Source organism: Panthera tigris, chromosome D3 (assembly GCF_018350195.1).
Source record: "Panthera tigris isolate Pti1 chromosome D3, P.tigris_Pti1_mat1.1, whole genome shotgun sequence".
NCBI classification, from domain to species: Eukaryota; Metazoa; Chordata; class Mammalia; order Carnivora; family Felidae; genus Panthera; species Panthera tigris.
Genome location: NC_056671.1, coordinates 10715232 through 10733643, shown reverse-complemented (window position 1 = coordinate 10733643; position 18412 = coordinate 10715232). Strand labels below are relative to the sequence as shown.

The window sequence follows — 18412 nt, the reverse complement described above, 5'->3', positions numbered from 1 at the left end:
GCTCTGCACAGTTTCCTGCAACTTCCTGTAGCCTTGGCCCCTCCTCCCCCGTTAAAGGGACACCTCCCCGCCGGAGGAAGAAAGGGGACAAGATTCAATTCAACCTTCACTGCCTGGCTGTGCGCTGTCCAGGGTCCCATTGGACAGATGAAGAAATTGAGGCTCAGAGAGGGAGACTCTCTTGGCCAAGGCCACCCAGCTAGACTCTCCTTGGCCAAGGACCAGCTCTCCTGTGACACCGACATCTCCAAATCCTCTTACCCAGGGTCCAGTATCTGCTCTGTGTGCCAAGCCACCATCCCTGGGCCACTGTCAGGTCAGCTTAGGTCAAAGGACAAAGAGACAATTGTTATCTGTCACACGAGAAGGCATAATTTTTTTCTGAAGCCCCTCCTCACCTCTAATATTTCACACCCAACACAGGCACCCAAATAATTATTATGGTTCAAATGAATGACTCTGACCATGGATTCAGTCAACAAATATGTACTGAACGCCTACTATGTGTCGAGCGCTGGGACTTTAGCCTCAAAGGACACAGCAAGTCCCCTGCCCTCATGAAGCCCCAAGGGGCCACCAGAGAGCAGTTACCATCGGTGTGCTATCAGATGTTATCAGGCAGAGGTGGGGGAGGGCTGTGGACGCCCAGAGCAGGTACCTCACCTGGCCCCGGGGGGGCTGGGAAATTTCTTGGAGGACGGCAGGTTTGGGGCTGGAGATGTGGGCAAGGAACCACAGTCTGCAGGATGCCTATGCCACTCCAGAATCTGGAACTTACCCAGGGGTACTGGGGACCCATAGAAGACTATAGGCGGAGGAATAACACGAGCAAATTTATATCTTGTCACCATCTCGCTGGGTGAAACCGAGCTAGTCATATCCATCTCTGAGCCTCAGTTTCCCTATATACAAAACGGGAGGTGAGCTCCAGGAAGGACCTGGCAGCCGAGATGTCCTTTGCCCTCCTAGGACTACGTGTGACCTCCCCAGGCTTGATGATTAACTCCTGGCTGCTCGCGGTCAAGTTGAGCTGCTTGGCCATGACCCTTGATGAGGGTTCTGGCAGCTTCCTTGCCATCCCCCCACGAAACATGTACCCGTCCTCGTCAAATGTCCTGTCCTGGACGGGGCACTGGGCACGCAGAGGTGGCAAAACCCAGTTCGTGCCCCGAGGTGGCCTCTGGCCTGGAGGGGAGAGGAAGACATCCAATTCAGAGAGCAGAAGGTCCGCATAGGGCAGCTGGGGGTGGGGGAGAATCAGGGAGGGCTTCCTGGAGGAGTGGGGCCTTAGCAAACAGCTTAGACTTGAACAAGAAGCATGATAGCCCTCGAACCACACGGATGTGAACTGCACAGGTCCACTTATATGTGGGTTTTTTAATACTATACACGTCTTTTCTCTTCTTTACGATGTTCTTAAGGTTTTGTTTTGTGTTTTGTTTGTTTGAATAGTAAGTGGGAGCCACGGCAGCGGTTTCTGGAACGCAGACCACGGAACCAGCCTCTGGCACAAACACCAGGTCTGCCACTTCCTCGCTGTGCAAACTCGGGTCAGTCCCTCCGCCTCTCTGTGCTTTGTTCCTTCAACTGTAAGAGGGGGCTAGAACACAACCTCTCTGGTGGAGTTACAGGGAGGACCACGTGAGTTAAGACGTGTAGAACATCTAGAACAGCAGACAGTGGCGGCATGCGAGGGTGGGAAGTGTGGCGACACGACGTCGTCGGATCACGGAATACTCGTTGCGTGTCAGCATCCAGGCCGAGCTCAGAAAGGTCAAGCCGCTGTCCCGAGGTCACACAGCACTGGCAGAGCCAGAGCTCAGAAGCCGAGGGGCCAGGCTCCAGAGCACCTGTCTTAGAAGCGCACCAAGTGGGGACGCCAGGATGGCTGCATCAGAGGGCAGATAAGACTGGAGGGGTGGCCCGGGTCACTGACCCGTGCCCTCCCGGAGCCCAGAGCTACGTTCGTCAGCCAGCCGCTGTCCCTGACGCCCACAGCCGCCAAACACTCACGCTGGCCAGTCCCCCGGGTTATTCATTAAGCTTCCTCTTACCAGCTTCACCCCTGCTGTCGCCAGGGCGAGGAGGGATGGAACCTCGGACACAGGAGACTGGCCCTCCCGATTCCCCCGTTTAACCCCGGACTCTGTGTCATTCACTTTCCAGGCCACGGGGGCAGCATTGCACCGACCGGGGCTAGCCTAGCCCGCGAGTAACCCAGCTGGGACGTGGACCCGGGTCTTCTGATGTCCGAGGCAACACGGCATCTCAGCTGAGGTCTCGGATCCCTCGACTCTCGCCAAGACGCTAAATCCTTCTAGCGCAGAGAGGGTCTCAAACCCGGGGGCCGCATTTCCGCTGACTGGAGCTAACCCACCATGTCCTCTAACACAGTATATGTGGCTCTCCACCCGCCAACGTCCCCACCCCTCCCTGTGGCATCCTCAACACCCAACAGGCCCCCGCCCGGCCCCTGAGATTTCTGAGTCTGAGAGCCTTGGACACCGGAACTCTCCCTCTCTCTCTTGCCCTTGAAAAGAAGGAGTCAGTTATCAAGGGAGAAGCAGAGGGCACAGAAAGGTCGAGCGACTCGGCCCAAGTTGCCCAGCAAACAGGCCACAGGGCCAGTCTTCAAGGGAGCCCACATCCAACCTGGATGCTCTTGTCCTCAGAGACTTACAAACCCACAGCCATCATGTCTGAGCTGAAAGAATCTATGTGGGCCTAATCCAACCTCTTTCTGGATGGAGAAGCTGAAGCCAGCGGCGGTGGGGGGGCGGGGGTGGGGAGGAAGGGAACAGCTTAACATCTGCCCTCAAGCAAGACCAAGGGAAATTCTTGCCAGACTTTCAGAATCAAGCCTTTCCTTTAGGCATTCAGCAAACATCACCCCAAACCACCAAAACCTAGACCCTAGGGAAGGAGAGATGAAAACAAATAGACATTCCTGGCCCTCAAGGGGCTTAGAGTCGACATATCAGTGCAGAGATGCCATAAAGTGTTAAGGATGAAAATCGGAGCAACCATAAAATGCCATTAAAAAAAGCTTTGGGGGGGGGGGGTCCTGACTGGCTTAGGCTGGCAGCGTGGAGCCTGCTTGGGATTCCCTCTCTCTCCCTCTCGCTCTGACCCTTTCCCACACTCTCTCTCTCCCTCCCTCCCCCTCTCTCAAAAATAAATAAACTTAGGGGGGAAAAAAAAAACAATGGGGTTGGCAAAAACTCTTCAAAAGCATGAAAACGACAACAACCAGGGCTGGTGAGCATGAGGGAAAATGGGCTCTCTCGTACGTGGCTGGGGCGACCAGAAATTGCCACAGCCTTTCGGAAAATAGATCTGTCGATACTGATTACCAGTTAATCCGTACCCATTCCTTTGACCAAGAAACATTAATTTAAGAGGTTTACTCTCCAAAGTAAAAAGTGCCAGAGGGTAGGGATATGAGTATGAGAAGGTTTCTTAGAATCCTGTTCGGAACAGCAAACAAAGAAACAAAAGCTGGAAGCTTGGACGCCCTTGAATCCGGAAATGGTTGTTAAGTCGTAATACGCTCTCAGCACGCAATTTTGTGCAGTCATCGCAGAGAATAAATTAGCTCTAACTCTATTGGCCCAAAGAGACAGTCACAACGCATTGTAAGTGAGAAGAGGAGAACATATATACGTACGGTGGATAAGAGCTTCTTTTCTTTTTACGAAGAACCGTGACCCACAGTGCGTCATATACCAGCCTGCGGTTGTATAAATACCTGTAGGCTCGTGGAGAACAATGCCGATCACGTTGGTTGTCCTTGGGGGACCTGGGAACTGGGGACGAGGGAGGAGAGGGGTGAGGAGACACGGGGGCCGTAATGAAACCGGGGGTGGAAATGTCCCGTCACCTGCACTGTCCAATGTGTTAGCCCCTCATCACCACCTACGGCTGCTGCCCGCGTGAGATGTGTCTGCACAACTCGGGAGCTGAACTGTAAGTCTTGTTCGATCTTCGTTAAACCTAAATACTGCGAGTGGCCCCCGGAGACTGGATTGGGCAGCAAAATTCTGAAGAATCTAAGAGACAGTGCGGACCCAACAGGAGACATATCACTGTCACCAGGAAAGCAAGGAGCATCGGGAAATCCTTAGGCTTTGCGTAACGATGCCCTCGCCCCAAGCCAGACAGATCTGAGTGGCTGCAGACAGAAAGACAACGACCCAACAGGGACGTAAGTCCCCAAAACAAACACTCGGTCCGTGTGGCATACAGATGGACGCAACTTTTTTTTTTTTTTCAGACGGACACAACTTTTAAAAATCCCACACCTGGGGCGCCTGGGTGGCTCAGTTGGTGAGCGCCCAGCTCTTGACTTCGGCTCAGGTCATGATCCCAGGGTCGTGGGATCGAGCCCGGTGTCAGGCCCTGTACTGGGCACGGAGTCTGCCTAAGATTTTCTCTCTCCCTCTCCCATTCGCTCTCTGACTCTCCTAAAAAAAAAAAAAAAAAAAAAAAACCAAAACAAAACAAAAAAAACCCACACCCGGAAAAAAGAGGGAACTTTACACGAAGACACCTGACAAAGACCAGTCCAACCGGGCAGTGAAGGTTAGTATCAGCAGTGATAAGTCACGTCGGTACTTGACATGGCCTTCTCATGATGCGAGAACGCTGAGAGGACCGCGTCACCTCCACGGTCTTCCTCCCCGGATCCCCGAACCCCATCCTACTCATGAGAACAAAACAAAGCACAACACAAAATCCACGACCCGTACTATTTGAAACTGCCAAGGGCATGGAAAGCAAGGAAAAGTCTGGGGAATGTCACAGCCAAGAGGGACTTAAGGAGACATAAGGACAAAACGTAGTGCGTGCCCCTGGATGGGACTGCGGGGCAAAGGAAGGACGTTAGGGAAGAACCAGGAGGTCTGAATAGAGCACAGACTTCAGGGAGTAACAGGGTATCGATATCGGATCGATAATCTTTTTTTTTTTTATTTAAAAAAATTTTTTTAACGTTTTTATTTATTTTTGAGACAGAGAGAGACAGAGCATGAACAGGGGAGGGTCAGAGAGAGAGGGAGACACAGAATCCGAAGCAGGCTCCAGGCTCCGAGCTGTCAGCACAGAGCCCGACGCGGGGCTCGAACTCGCGAACCGCGAGGTCATGACCCGAGCCGAAGTCGGACGCCCAGCCGACTGAGCCCCCCACGCGCCCGTCCTGGATCCGTAACTGTGACACATGTACCACAGTAATGTAAGTCGTTAATAACAGGGGACACTGGAAGCCGGGTATCCGGGAAGTCCCTGCACTGTCTACACAGTTTTAGAGTTCCTTTTCGGTCCGTCTAACCCTGTTCTAAAATTTAAAAAGGGGCTTTTCAAAGTCCCTACCCCCAGACCTACAAAAGTAGCGGGAAATAAACAATACCCCTTACAAGCAGATTCTGTGCAGAAAGCTTCTCCTCCGAGAGGGCTTACATAATGGGGCTGTTTTTACTCCCGTTAACATAGAGCTTCTGTCACAGAAGTCCTGTGTTTCACAGCGAAGACAGAAACAGGCCCAGCCCTGGGACAGAGATGTCGAGAAGCTAGCGGATGACAGAGAAGAAGCTGGAAAAGAGATCGGTTGCAAGCCTCAGATAAAGAAGGGGCAGCGAACGGGAGCTATCCGGGATCATCAGCACAGTTTTTCCCTTCTGCCGGTTATTTGTCTGCATGGCCGGGAAAATGCATGCGGTGAGGCGTGTGTGAGGGAGGAATAATCTTTTGAGCTTATGAACTTATCACTCCCTCCCCCTTACTTCCCTCCCCGGGGAGGAGAAACAGACAGAGACAAAGACACATGGAGAAAGCAAGCAAGCAAGCAAGCAAGGGAAGAAGAGTCCTGACTGACGGCATCGGCTGATGTCCGTGGTGTCACCACTCCCTCGGTGGACAGTTGCAAGCTGCCAAAGCTTGGCTCACGAATGTCCCGCAAAGTTGAGAGTTGGAAGGAACCTTCTCCCCAGCTCCACTGCTGGGGGAGGCGGGGAGGGGGGGCGTCCTACAAGCAGGGGGTGCTCTTTGCCTCTGGGAAAGGAGGGAACAACAAGAGAAAGGGTTTGTGGCAGTGGCCACAACTCGGGGAAGACACCTTGAGTTTCCAAGCGTTCTCTGGAACAGTTGCCACGGGCCCCAGACTATAGGACAAGGACGCACGTGGCTGGGAAGGAGGAAGGGCCCCCAGGCGAGCTGGGGTCAGGGGGCAGACAGCCGAGAACCATCCGGCACCCCACCTTGTACCGCCTTGGCCCCTGAATGTCCCTGCCGTCTCTGGTGAGCAGGAGAAACCCCTCACTGCCTCCAGCTAATTATCTGCATGAAATAAATAAAAATTAGCCTTGGGGGTGCCTGGGTGGCTCAGTCGGTTAAGCGTCCGACTTGGGCCCGGGTCACGATCTCACAGTTGGTGGGTTCGAGCCCCGCGTCGGGCTCTGTGCTGACAGCTCAGAGCCTGGAGCTCCCTTCGGATTCTGTGTCTCCCGCTCTCTCTCTGCCCCTTCCCCGCTCGCACTCTGTCTCTGTCTCTCTCTCTCTCTCAAAAATAAATAAAATAAACATTCAAAAAAATAATTAAAATAAAAAATTAAGCAGGGTTAGGGGAAAATAAAGAAGTCTCCATTTGTTGCACATGGAGTTTGTGGTCTGAGATTTAATCCTGCTGCGAATATCTTGATTTTTCTATGAACTTTGGACAAAATCCCTCAGAGGCCATCTGGACCTAGCCAACTCCACCCATCACATGTTGATTGATGGGTGATGATAAGCCCAAGGGGGAGGCCCAGTGTGGCCCTGGGGTCCTGACCTTGGCCGTGGCCAGTTTTAGCCATAAAGGCCCACAAAGAGACTGTTGTCACATTTTCGGATGACGCAAAGCCGGGAGGCGTCCCTACAGACGGCTCTGCCCAACGACCGAAGGAGGGGTCACAAAGTCTCAATCGAATCAAATGATGAACTGAAGCCAGGCGAGTGAACACGAAGAGGACTGAATGCCAAGCCCCACAGTAGAAATCACAGAGGTTAAGTGCATCACGTCCAAAACAAGATAGTCCTTATCTGATTGGGTTAATTTCACCAAGAAAAAAAAAAATCTTTTAACTTCTCTGGAGGTCGATTGGGAAGTAGTTGGATACAGAACAACAGCTTTTTAGATAAAGCACATGTCACCCGGGTGGGATTAATTCATTTCTCCTGGTCATATTAATAGAAGTAGAGAAGGGAGAATGAGGGAGGTATGGGTCTCATTCCATATTACCCTTACGCAGGTTTCCTTAACCTTGGCACTACTGATATTTGGGGCCAGATAACCCTTTGTGTTTCTTTGGTGGGGGGCTGTCCTGTGCCCGATAGAATGTTGGGCGGATAGAGAGGGGAATCCAGCAGGGAAGGGGTCCGTACAGACCTGCCCTAAGGCTGCTTCTGAGCTCCCAGGGAGAGACTCCAGGGGCCGCCAGGCTGCAGAATCCCAAAGAGGCACTAAGCCACGACTGGCTGGGGAGGGAACATGAATGAGGAAGGGAGATTCAGGGCCAGGGGACCAGCAAGAGTGGGAAGGTGCTGGATTACGACAATGAGATCGAAGACGATCAGAACGGCAGCTACCATTCACGGATCCCTTCCTCTGTGCCCGGCCCGAGGCTGCAATACCCAGACCCGGGAGGTATCATCGTCCCCATTTCTGGGGGCAAGAAACTGAGGCTCAGGGAAGTTAAGTGACTTCTCTGAGGTCACACCCGGGTGTCAGTTTCAACCCAGGTCTGACGGGCTCGGGAGACCTTAACCAATCAGCAGACTCCAGGGCTGGCGGCTCCAGCCAGGGCGGGCAAACAGAGAGGGGAGCTGCCCGTTCCTCTCTGAGCTGTGAAAACAATCGTCAGAACCCCCGCCTCCCGCGGCCAAGGACACGCTGATTTGGCCATCCTCGGGGACGCTTCTGGAAAAGGTGTGATGTAATAGAAGCAGCAGGCCCGGGAGAGGGAGGCAGCTTGCCCAAGGTTCCCCAGCCAGACTCCCATCCCTCCTCCCGGGACGGGGACTGCGCCGCCCCCTCGCCTTCCGACGTTGGATAGATCCAGGCCTCAGTTTGCCCATCTGCTAAATGGGAGAGGGTGAGTTGCACTTTCTGCCCCCTACTTCTGAAGCCCTTTCAAAGGAGGACTAGATGGAAGAGAAGAGCCCTTGTTCCCCATCACCCACAGCTAAGAACTCAAACGCCTTCTTGGGTACCAGAAAATAAGGATGACCATCACCTCTCAAGGGTCCACCACTCGCCGGACACGATCCTTATAACTTTACGCCAGTTCGGTTTCAATCCTCGTAACAAATCTACAAAGCGGACACTACTATCAGTTAAAAAAAACAAACAAACAAACAAAAAAAAACGAGGCACAGAGAGGTTAAGTAACTCGTCCAAGGTCACACAGCAAGTCGATGACCAAAGTTGGATTTGAACGTGGGCCCGTCAGAAAAGTGACTCACTTGCTGTATGAAAGCTGCCACACCCCGGGACGGGAGAGTCACAGGCCCGAACTGATCCCGCTGAGGTCTGCACAGGGACGGCTGCCCCTCCTCCCCCCAGGCCTTCCAGGGAGGGGGCACAGGGGAGCAAGTGGCGGATGTCCACAACAGGGGCGTACGTGTGGCCTTTGTTCCTCTTTCGGACGCTCACCGGTTGGCTGTCTTAACGGGGTGGTTTTCAAATCACAGCAGTGACACATTCTCGCTGAAGCGAATGAAACAACGGGCAGAAGTCTCCGGAAAGACAGACTCGACTTGCCCCACCCCTGGCAGCTCCCGGCCGCCCTCCCCCACCCCCCAGTCCTGCGTCTGCCGAGAACTCCGACTTCCTGAGCCCGTCTGCTCACCCGTGACAGGGGGCTCAACATGCCCAGTCGCCTGGCGGTTCCAGAGTTAAGCGAGACCCCACACGGCCGCACTCGGAACGGGATGGGCCGCAGGCAGCGGCTTGGGCGTCGTGAGCGCCGGCTGTATACGCTCAGATGCACACAGGGAGGCTGTGCCTACCGCGTGGGAGCTTCGCGATGCCCACGCGTCTTCAGCTCTGCTGCACCCGTGAGAGGGACGGCTGGGCGGGCTGTCTGTGCCCTCGCGGCCCTCCGTCTCATTGCTATTCTCGTCCTGGCCAGCGGGACAAGAGGGCTTTGTTGAAGGGGCCGGAAAAGACGAGCCGGACGTGTGTGCGCGCAGCACCCCTGGGGGCCTACGGACCCCTGCCCACGGCCAGAGACAGACGGACAGGAGGCTCGGCACGGGGCAGGGAGTGGGCACACCCACTCCGGTCCGGGCCCCGCAGGTCCACACGTTATTGGGTCATCTAATCCGCGGAGGGAGGTTCCATTTTCAGCCCCCCCCCCCCCCCCCCATCTTCCGGATGAGCAGAGGGAGGCTCCAGGAGGCAAACGGACCTGCCCGGGGCAACACAGCGAGTAAACCGGCAGAGCCAGGACTTGAACCCCGACCCGCCAGGGTGGTCCCCAGGAGGCCATCTGCCCCTTCGAGACGAAAGCGTCACCGAGAACGCCAGAGGAACGCAACGGAGACCTGTGCTCACACTGCAGCCCACTGGGGTCCCGGGCCCGCTCATCTCTGTCACCACGTGGGTCTCCGCTTCCCTTGTCGTCAAATGAGGGTAGTGACAGTACCCACTTTCCCCGGGGGGGCCCACTAGGTGCCAAGCACCTGCTAGTGACTAAGTGCACCGTCTCACGCCATCCTCCCGCAGGCCCTGGGGGAGGGTGGGGGTGGGGAAGGGAGGTGGCCACCGAGGACAGAGACCCGAGGGAGCGAGGGAGCCGCAGGCAGGACAAGCCCGGCCAGCTTCCCCCTCCCCTCCCGGAAGCCCCCGGGCCAGCGGCCAGGGGCGGGGCCTGGCGGGGGGCGTGGCCAGCCCCGGGGCTCCATTGGCTGCCGGGAGGCGCCCGGGGAATAAAGCCTGGGACCGAAGGCCCAGACCGGTAGTCCCTGGGACAAATCGGGAGACCCTCAACCTGCCCCGCTACCCTCCATCTGTCCGAGGCCCATCTACCCAGTCCATCCATCTAGATCACCTCCTGGCCGTCCCTTCCCGGCTTGCTCGCTCTGTCCAGCCGCCTTGGCCAGGTAAGTACCCCTCCTCAGCCCCACCCCAGACTGGAGTGCCTGCGGCCCAGCGAGGGGGCAGGTTCCAGGCCAAGGCGAGGAGGTAGAGTCCGTGGAGCATAAAAACCCATGCTCTGAAGCCAGACCGGCTGCGTTGGCATCCAGCTCTGGGCCTCAGTGGTCTCTTCTCCAAAATGGGGGTCATGACGGACCCTTCCTCATCAGGCAGTGGGAAGGGTGAGATGAGATCATGCGCTCAAAATGAGAGTTCGTTTTTATTGAGCTCTTGCTATGAGAGGGGGAGTGACTTCTTCTTCTCCTTCTTCTTAATTTATTTTTGAGAGACGGAATGCGAGTGGGTTACGGGCAGAGAGAGAGGGAGACACAGAATCCAAAGTGGGGTCCAGGCTCTGAGCTGTCAGCACAGAGCCCGACGCGGGGCTTGAACCCACAAACTGGGAGATCATGACCTGAGCCGAAGTCGTGATGCTCAGCCGACTGAGCCGCCCAGGCGCCCCGAGGGGGAGTGACTTCTGAGCGAGAGGGGACACATAGACAGCAGCTTCCAGCCCCCTCCCTCCTCCGTGTTTGGCAACCCCCCCCCCAGGATGTTGTGCTGGCGGGAGCAGTGCCCATAGGGGGTCCCTGCCCCTCATCTGAAGGCATCCGTGGTGCAACCAGACCCAGGTGGGGGCAGAGGCTTCCCAAATCCGCCCGAAAGCAGTCTTGGGGGGACGCCCCCCACTGCCAACCCGAAGAGCTCCCTGAGGCCAGAGCTTGGCGACACGCACAAGGGGTCCCGTCAGCCAGAAGGGGGGGTGCCGTTGTTTCAGGAGTAACCTCCAGGAGGGTAATAATCAAATAGATATGGGGACGCTTCTGTAATGGGGTGCATCTAGTCTCCGGCTTTTGTTCAGGAGACCTAGGGGAGAAGTGATATCTGTTCAGGGCCTCCCGCTCCCAGGCCCTGGATGTTAGTTAATTCACACAGACATCAGTTGTCCGTATGTGGGGGAGCTAAGGCTGGGGAGGTGGTCAGGAACCCCATCCCTCGCTTTTCTTCTGAGCCAGGCATATATGGCCCTCTCTGGGAGCCAGAGGCCTGAGCTGGAGGCCGTGGCCAGAGCGGGCTGCACCGGGTGGGTCACTGGAAATGGGGCAGGGGTGGGTGGGGAGAGGCAGCCAGCCGTGTGTGGGACGGAGAAGGACATGGGGAGGGCCAGACAGGCTCCCCGCGCAACCACCCGCTGATCAGTTCTGGCTCAGCCCGAGTTGGGGGGACTCCGGGAGGAGAAGGGACGTGTGTGGTGGCCAGACTCTGGGCCACTTCAGCTTCTCGATCACCCAGAGCCCGTGCAGAAGGGGAGCCCTGAGCCGCGCCCACAGCCTGCAGCCCGGGTGCTAGACTGTCTCATCCAGTCCTGCCTCCCCCACTAACTAGCTGTGTGGCCTTGGGCAAGTCACATTAATATTCCGGTCCCTGTTGCTGTGTGACCAACTGCCCCAAGGTCAACAGCGTTCATCGTATTGTTGTCTGTCATGGCCCTGGGGCTTATTGGGGCAGTTCGCACTGGGGTCTCTCAGATGGCTGCAGGGTGACATCTCAAGGTCACCCCGCCATGTCTGGCCATCAGCTGTCAGGTGGGGCACCTACATGTGGCCTCTGCGTGCGGCCTGGGCTTACTCCCATCCTGGCAGCTGGGTTTCGAGAGGGGAGCTGCCCCAGAGAGACGGCCAGGCGAAGGCTGTGTCCCCTTCTGTGACTTAGCCTGGGGAGCAGGGCTGCACTGGAGCCAGCAGATTGTGCCGTCTCTTCCCAGCTCCACAGGCAATGACGTCATGTTGGTAGCTCGAGAGTGGCCTTGCAGAAGGTTACGTACAGTACAGAAGTGCGCCCGCTACAAATCGGGGCTTTGTCTTGAGAGAGTCCATTGCTGAACATTTACAAGCACCCCACCGCTTGGAAATCGCATCGTGTCTTTTCCAACTGCGGCCACAGACCACCCCCCTCCTCCAGGGTTCAAGGGGAGGAAACACAGAGCCCGCCTCTCACTGAGAAAAAGCACCTGTGTCCCATCATGAAGGGATGGGAAGGGCTTGCAGGCGCCATCCTGGGAAACACAATCCGAGCCTTTGCCCTCATCAGGAGAATGGGATAATGATGGCACCTCCCAGGATTGGTCAAAGGAATAAGTGAATTGATATTGGCAAAGCTTAGGGGCGCCCGGATGGCTCAGTCGGTTAAGCATCTGACTCTTGATTTTGGCTCAGGTCATGATCTCACCGCTCATGAGACTGAGCCCCGCATCGGGCTCTGTGCTGACAGCCCAGAGCCTGCTTGGGATTCTCTCTCTCCTTCTCTCTCTCTGCCCCTCTCCTGCTCATGTTCTCTCTCTCTCTCTCAAAATAAATAGGTAAACTTAAACTATATATATCTGTCAAGTTTAAAATAGTGCCTGGCACATGGTAATCGCTTCATAAGCAATTAATAAACAATATAGTAATTATTATAAAATAATAATAATAATAAAAAGCTTTCCCTGATTGGGTACAGGGCTTTCCAAAGGTTAGTATAAAAAAATACACGTGTTTAAATAAAGAGGCAATACCTCTTCGTAGCAAAATAGTTAAATAGCACGAAAGGGGACGTCGAGTGCCCGCTCTCCCCAGAGAGAGTTTCTCACCCTAGCGAGTTTCTTGTGTGTTTCCTGCGATGTTCTATGCCCGCAGAAGCCTATGGATTGTGTGTGTGTGTGTGTGTGTGTGTGTGTCCCCATGTCCTCGCACAGACTGTACACACCCGCCGTCCTGCCCCTTCTTTAGCACGTAACCGTCTCGCAGCTCGCTCTGCATCCGCCCCTGCGAATCCATCTGGTCCCAATGCTATTTCTGAGTTCACAGCTTCCCAGCACAGTGTGCCCTGGTCGGGGGGGGGGGGGGGGGCTTCCCCCCCGGTTTACAGACGAGGCAGCTGGAGCTGAGGGGGCCTCGCTCGTCTGATGTCACCTGGTGAGTAGGTGGCTCAGTTGAGATGGGAATCCAGGCGTCCGGGATGCTTCTCATGTGGGCGTTTCCCTCGGCCTCGTGGGAGGGGAGGGCAGGGCCCGCTGGCAGGCGCGCCGAGGGCCCCGGGGCCGGCTCTCCCGACCATCTGGGTCTCCTTCCCGCCTCCCAGCAATGACGTCTGGAGAGCCCCTGCACGTGCGGACCCCCGTCCGTGACAGCATGTCCCTGTCCAAAGTGGCGGGCACCAGCGTCTATCTCAAGATGGACAGCGTCCAACCTTCAGGCTCCTTCAAGATCCGGGGCATCGGACATCTCTGCAGGATGGTATGGGATGGGCTCCGCGTCCTCTGAGGGAGGGGGCCAGTCCCACGACGCATCCGCGGTTAGCATTCCCCCCAAAGAGGCGGTGCCCGCGCGGGAGGGTCTGCCCGTGGACTCGTCCCAGAGCCGTCACTTGCTTGCCTTTCCCCCGCACCCTTCCCTGAGCCAGGCCCTTTGGGGAGGGGCGATGTCCGCGGAGAGGCAAGGCCAATACGAAGTCCTACTCCCTGGGGGAGGGGAGAGCCCGGGGAAAGCCTGGGACGTGGGCCTGACCCTCCCCCCTTGTCTCCACAGTGGGCTGAGCAAGGCTGTGAACACTTCGTCTGCTCCTCGGGTCAGTGGCGGCGTGCCTCCTCCTGTGTGTCCCAGGGCCGGGCGCTCTACCTCTCTGGGCCCTGGTTTCCCCAGCGAGGGACGAGCCATTACAAACGCCCGCGGCAGCCCCCGTTCGGAATTCCAGGGGGGGGAGGCGGGAAGTCACTCGTGGGGGGGGGGGGATGTTCGGAGCCCCGAGGCTGGGGACGACAGTCCCAGCTGGGCTCCCAGGCCATCCTTCACTGACACGCTCTCCACCCCATCCCCGGCAGCGGGCAACGCAGGCATGGCAGCCGCCTATGCCGCCAGGAAGCTGGGCATCCCTGCCACCATCGTCGTGCCCAGCACCACACCTGCCCTCACCATCGAGCGGCTCAAGAATGAGGGCGCCGTGGTCAAGGTGGTGGGTGAGGTGAGCACCAACCCGGGGGCAGGGACCACGGAGGGGGGGCACCTGGTGGCAGGGCAGGGTCCCCCCAGCCCCTCACCCTCTCCAACCTCCCCTGTGGTCTTGCAGATGTTGGATGAGGCCTTTGAGCTGGCCAAGGCCCTGGCAAAGAACAACCCGGGCTGGGTCTACATTCCTCCCTTTGACGACCCCCTCATCTGGTATGTGGAGCCCAGAGGCACCCGGTGCAGGGGGCGACAGAGGGCTCTCGTGGGCAGGTGACTGATGCGGGCAGCCGGAAACCCGGGTGGAGGTGGGGAGGAGGCGACTGGCCCAGAGCCCGTCAGCCGCCTGGGTCGAGGACGAGCGTCTCCAGGATCGCCCCCAGCCCCCGTGGGGTCTCCAGGGAGCCCAGCCCTGACCCGCCCCCCCCCCCCCCACCGTCCCTAACTCTCCAGGGAAGGCCACACTTCCATCGTGAAAGAACTGAAGGAGACGCTGAGTGCAAAGCCGGGGGCCATCGCGCTGTCGGTGGGTGGCGGGGGCCTGCTGTGCGGAGTGGTCCAGGGGCTGCAGGAGGTGGGCTGGGCGGACGTGCCCGTCATCGCCATGGAGACCGCCGGAGCCCACAGCTTCCACGCCGCCACCACCGCGGGCAAGCTCGTCTCCCTGCCCCAGGTTACCAGGTGAGCAGCGGGGCCCCCTCCGGCGGATGTTCAGCAGGCCTTGGGAAGCCCACCTCGGTGCCCGCTGCGAGGCAGATCCCCGCTACCCGTCCCATTTTACAGATGGGGAAACTGAGGCTTTCCACTTGCCCAGAGTCACACGGCCAGAGAGTGGGTCTGCTGGGACCGAGCCCAGGTCTGTGTGACTCTGTAGGAGGAACGTCACGTTTCCTCACATGAAGAGTTCACTGTTAATCACTGATCGAGGCCCCTGCCACGGGGTTTTACACCCCTCGTTAATCTGCCAACCATTTCCTGAGCCCCTAACAGGTGCAAGCATTGCTGATCCCGGGGACAGGGTGGTGAACAAACACAGCCCCTGCTCCTAAGGAGTTCATATTCCAGCCCCGAACCTTTGACAGATGGTATGTAATTAGGATTAGGTTTGGCACGTTATACAGGAGGCCCACGTAACAGTGACTTAAACAAGATGGAGCTTTACTTCCTCTCTGTAAAGTGAAAAACATGTCTAGAGGTACACGGTCTCGGGGCAGGGAGCTCCCTGAAGCCAGGGGTCCAGGTTCCTCGAGTTTGTTCTCCATCATCCTCATCATGTAGCCTTACGGCCCAGAAGGGCTGCCTAAGTGCCAACTGTCACACCCACAGTCCATCTGGCCAGAAAGAGCCATGCCCCCTGCCTTTAAAGACACAGTACTTCCACTGACCTCTCCCTGGCCAGCATTTAGTCACGTGGCCACAACTACTGCAGGGAATGTCTTCCTATCGGGTCTCCACGTGTGCAGCTAGAATAGATATTGGGTAGACAGGTCCCTACCTCAGATAGGGAAGACTGAGTCCAGGTGAGACCTCCTTGTGGATTCCTGAGCCTGGCACCCAGCAGCCACCATGTTGGCCTCTGATCCTGCGCCGTGGGCATTGAAATAAGGGCGGAGTGCCTACCCCGAGTCACGTGCCAGCGCTCAGGGCTCAGGTGGTTCAGGCTGCAGGTGCTCATGGGCGAGGTGAGCTGGGAATGAAGCCGACGATGACTCCAGGGAGGGCGGGGAGAAAGACAAGGCACCGATTACGCGTGCAGGTCCCAGGGTTACGTGGATCCTGCTCTGGGTGCCCACACCACCGACTCCCTGAACACGTAACCGTGGGCCAGTGACCCGCGTGCTCTCTGCCTGGGTTTCCCCTTCCACGGAATCGAACCAGTGGAACGGCAAACACAGCCGTGAGGATTTAAAAACGCGCGTAAAACGGGTGGTACCTCATACTCCCTCCAGAAGGGGTCGCTCTGTCTGTTTAGGGGGGGAGGACCGACCGTTCGAGAGTTCCGTCCGGAGACACAGGCACTGGAGTCCCTGGGGGACTCCTTGGAGGAGGTGGCCTGAATCCTGAGCCTTGAAGGGCGGGACGGGACTTGGACGGGCAGAGTGGTGCCCAGCTTAGGGAGGGTCGAGCAGGTGGCGTCCTTTCAGGGAACCGCAAGGGGGCTTTTCCGTCCGCGTGGATCAGGATAGGCTATTCGCCCCACTCACGCCTCCGCGTCTTATGAGGAGACCTCACTCTGGCGGGGAGCCTCTGGGGCCTTTCAGTGCTTTACAGCCACAGAGGGCATGCCCCGCGCCCCTGCCCGTGGACCCCACTTCCCTCCTCCCTCTCAAATCCATTTTTCTCTTTCTATCCCTCCTCGTCCCGATCTCTGCCGCCTTCCTCCCTCCTGTTTTCCCCCGTTCCGGCCTTCTTCTCCATCACCACCTCTCCCAGCGTGGCCAAGGCCCTGTGCGTGAAGACCGTGGGGGCTCAGGCCCTGAAGCTGTTTCAGGAGCACCCCATTTTCTCTGAGGTGATCTCGGACCAGGAGGCTGTGGCCGCCATTGAGAAGTTTGTGGGTATGTGCCAAGTCCTTCCAAGCCCTGCTGGCTCAGGGACTAACTGGTGTCCTAAGAGATCCCATTCACGACAAATTTTCCTCACAGTTCTGTCTCCCACCCCTTGCTAGAACTTCCCGTTAATGAAAGATAATACAAGGCAGCAGTATAACTAGAAAGGCCAAAGCCACAAGTGAAGAGGACTGATAACCATGATAGCAGGGAGCTTCCTGGTAGCCAGGGTGAAAAAGGAAAGCCAACCCCAGGGTTGGCTTCAGAAGTGGGTCTGTGATGCGGTTGGACTCTTTCTGGGTTCAGCCTAGGACAGGGACCGCACGCACATACACACACACACACACACACACACACACGAAAGGGAGCACTTAATCCTCCTGTACCAGCCGTCAGTTTGGCTAATCAACCATGGCGGTCTTGCTCAAGTGACGACCCAAGCCTTCTCAACACAGTGCTCGGGCAGTTAACATTCATCCGTGGGAGCGGTCCGGGTGAGACCTAGCCCTGCCTCAGGGCTCCGAAGGTCAACTAGGATAGCGATGGGAGGTTTGGTGCCCAGACTCCCAGCCCCGAGTCTTTCCCAGGGACCCAACAGTCCCCTTGCCCCCCCCCCCCCGCGGAAGCCAGGCCCCACCCTCAGCACCCCCTCCTCTGGCAGATGACGAGAAGATCCTGGTGGAGCCCGCCTGCGGGGCGGCCCTGGCCGCCGTGTACAGCCGCGTGGTTCAGAAGCTGCAAGCAGAGGGGAAGCTCCGTGCCCCGCTGTCCTCCCTCGTGGTCATCGTCTGTGGCGGCAGCAACATCAGTCTGGGCCAGCTGCGGGCCCTCAAGGAACAGCTGGGCATGAAGAACGGGCTGCCCGAGTGAGGGCCTTTCTCCGCCGCCCGCCTCCCCTACCCGGGGCGGGGGTGGGGGGTAGGTACCCCCGGGCGAGCTGGAGTTTTATCCAGCGTCTCACTGTAAATATTATTCTTGCGTCTGCCGGTGACCGGCGGTTCCTTCGGTTCCTTCTGGGCCGAGGGGCCGAAGCCCCAAGGTGGGGGGCGGGTCGGCCGCCAGCGAGGCTGGATCTGAACCTCTCCGGCGTCTCCGCGCGACTATCCTGGCCACCCCTGCTAGGCGACGGCTGCCCGCGTGTCCCCTACCAGGTCCCCAGGGCGGGGTGGGCCCCCTCCCTGGAAGGGGCCATGGTCGGGGCCAGGGGCCAGAACTGAGAACCAGCTGCCCTCCCCCCCCCCCAAGCCCCGCCCAGCCCCGCCCTCAGGCGTTTTTCTAATTGCAGACTTTTTCGTCGAAAAAGAAAACAATATATTTATGGACTGAAGGTCCTTTGGGTTCCTCCTCCATGGCAGTCGGCCTCCCTCCCCTCCCCCACCCCGCCCGCCCGCTCGCGGCCCCGGCTCTCAACAGCGAGCTCCCTGCACCCTCACGCCTGTAACCTCGGGGCCCCGAGGACACGGAGGCCAGGACCCTGCGCGCAGCTGGGCTCGCGCGCCCGGAGGCAGCGAGCAGGAAGCAAGGAAGGGCGCCGAACCAGAGCTGGGGCAAGGGCTGCCTCCACTGGAGGCGGAACCAGCCGGAGAGGCGGACGAGGCCAGGAGGGCCTCCTGGGAGCCGAATGACTTTAGCACAGAACCGCTGGGAGCAGAGCAGCGAGCCCCCTACCGGTGGGGGTGGGCAAAGCTACACCGACTGGACACCCATCTCGGGGG

The 18412-nt window shown here is 57.7% G+C and overlaps 1 protein-coding gene across 1 annotated transcript; it reads left to right on the top strand.

Annotated features, from left to right (window-relative positions):
- Positions 1-9943: 9943 nt before the first annotated feature.
- On the top strand, positions 9944-17983 carry SDS (serine dehydratase). The gene is made up of 8 exons (XM_042962036.1): positions 9944-10134; positions 13289-13443; positions 13735-13774; positions 14028-14167; positions 14273-14364; positions 14602-14829; positions 16582-16706; positions 17359-17983. The coding sequence occupies exons 2-8, from the start codon at positions 13291-13293 to the stop codon at positions 17565-17567; spliced, it is 987 nt and encodes a 328-aa protein (XP_042817970.1). The 5' UTR covers positions 9944-10134; positions 13289-13290; the 3' UTR covers positions 17568-17983.
- Positions 17984-18412: the final 429 nt, after the last annotated feature.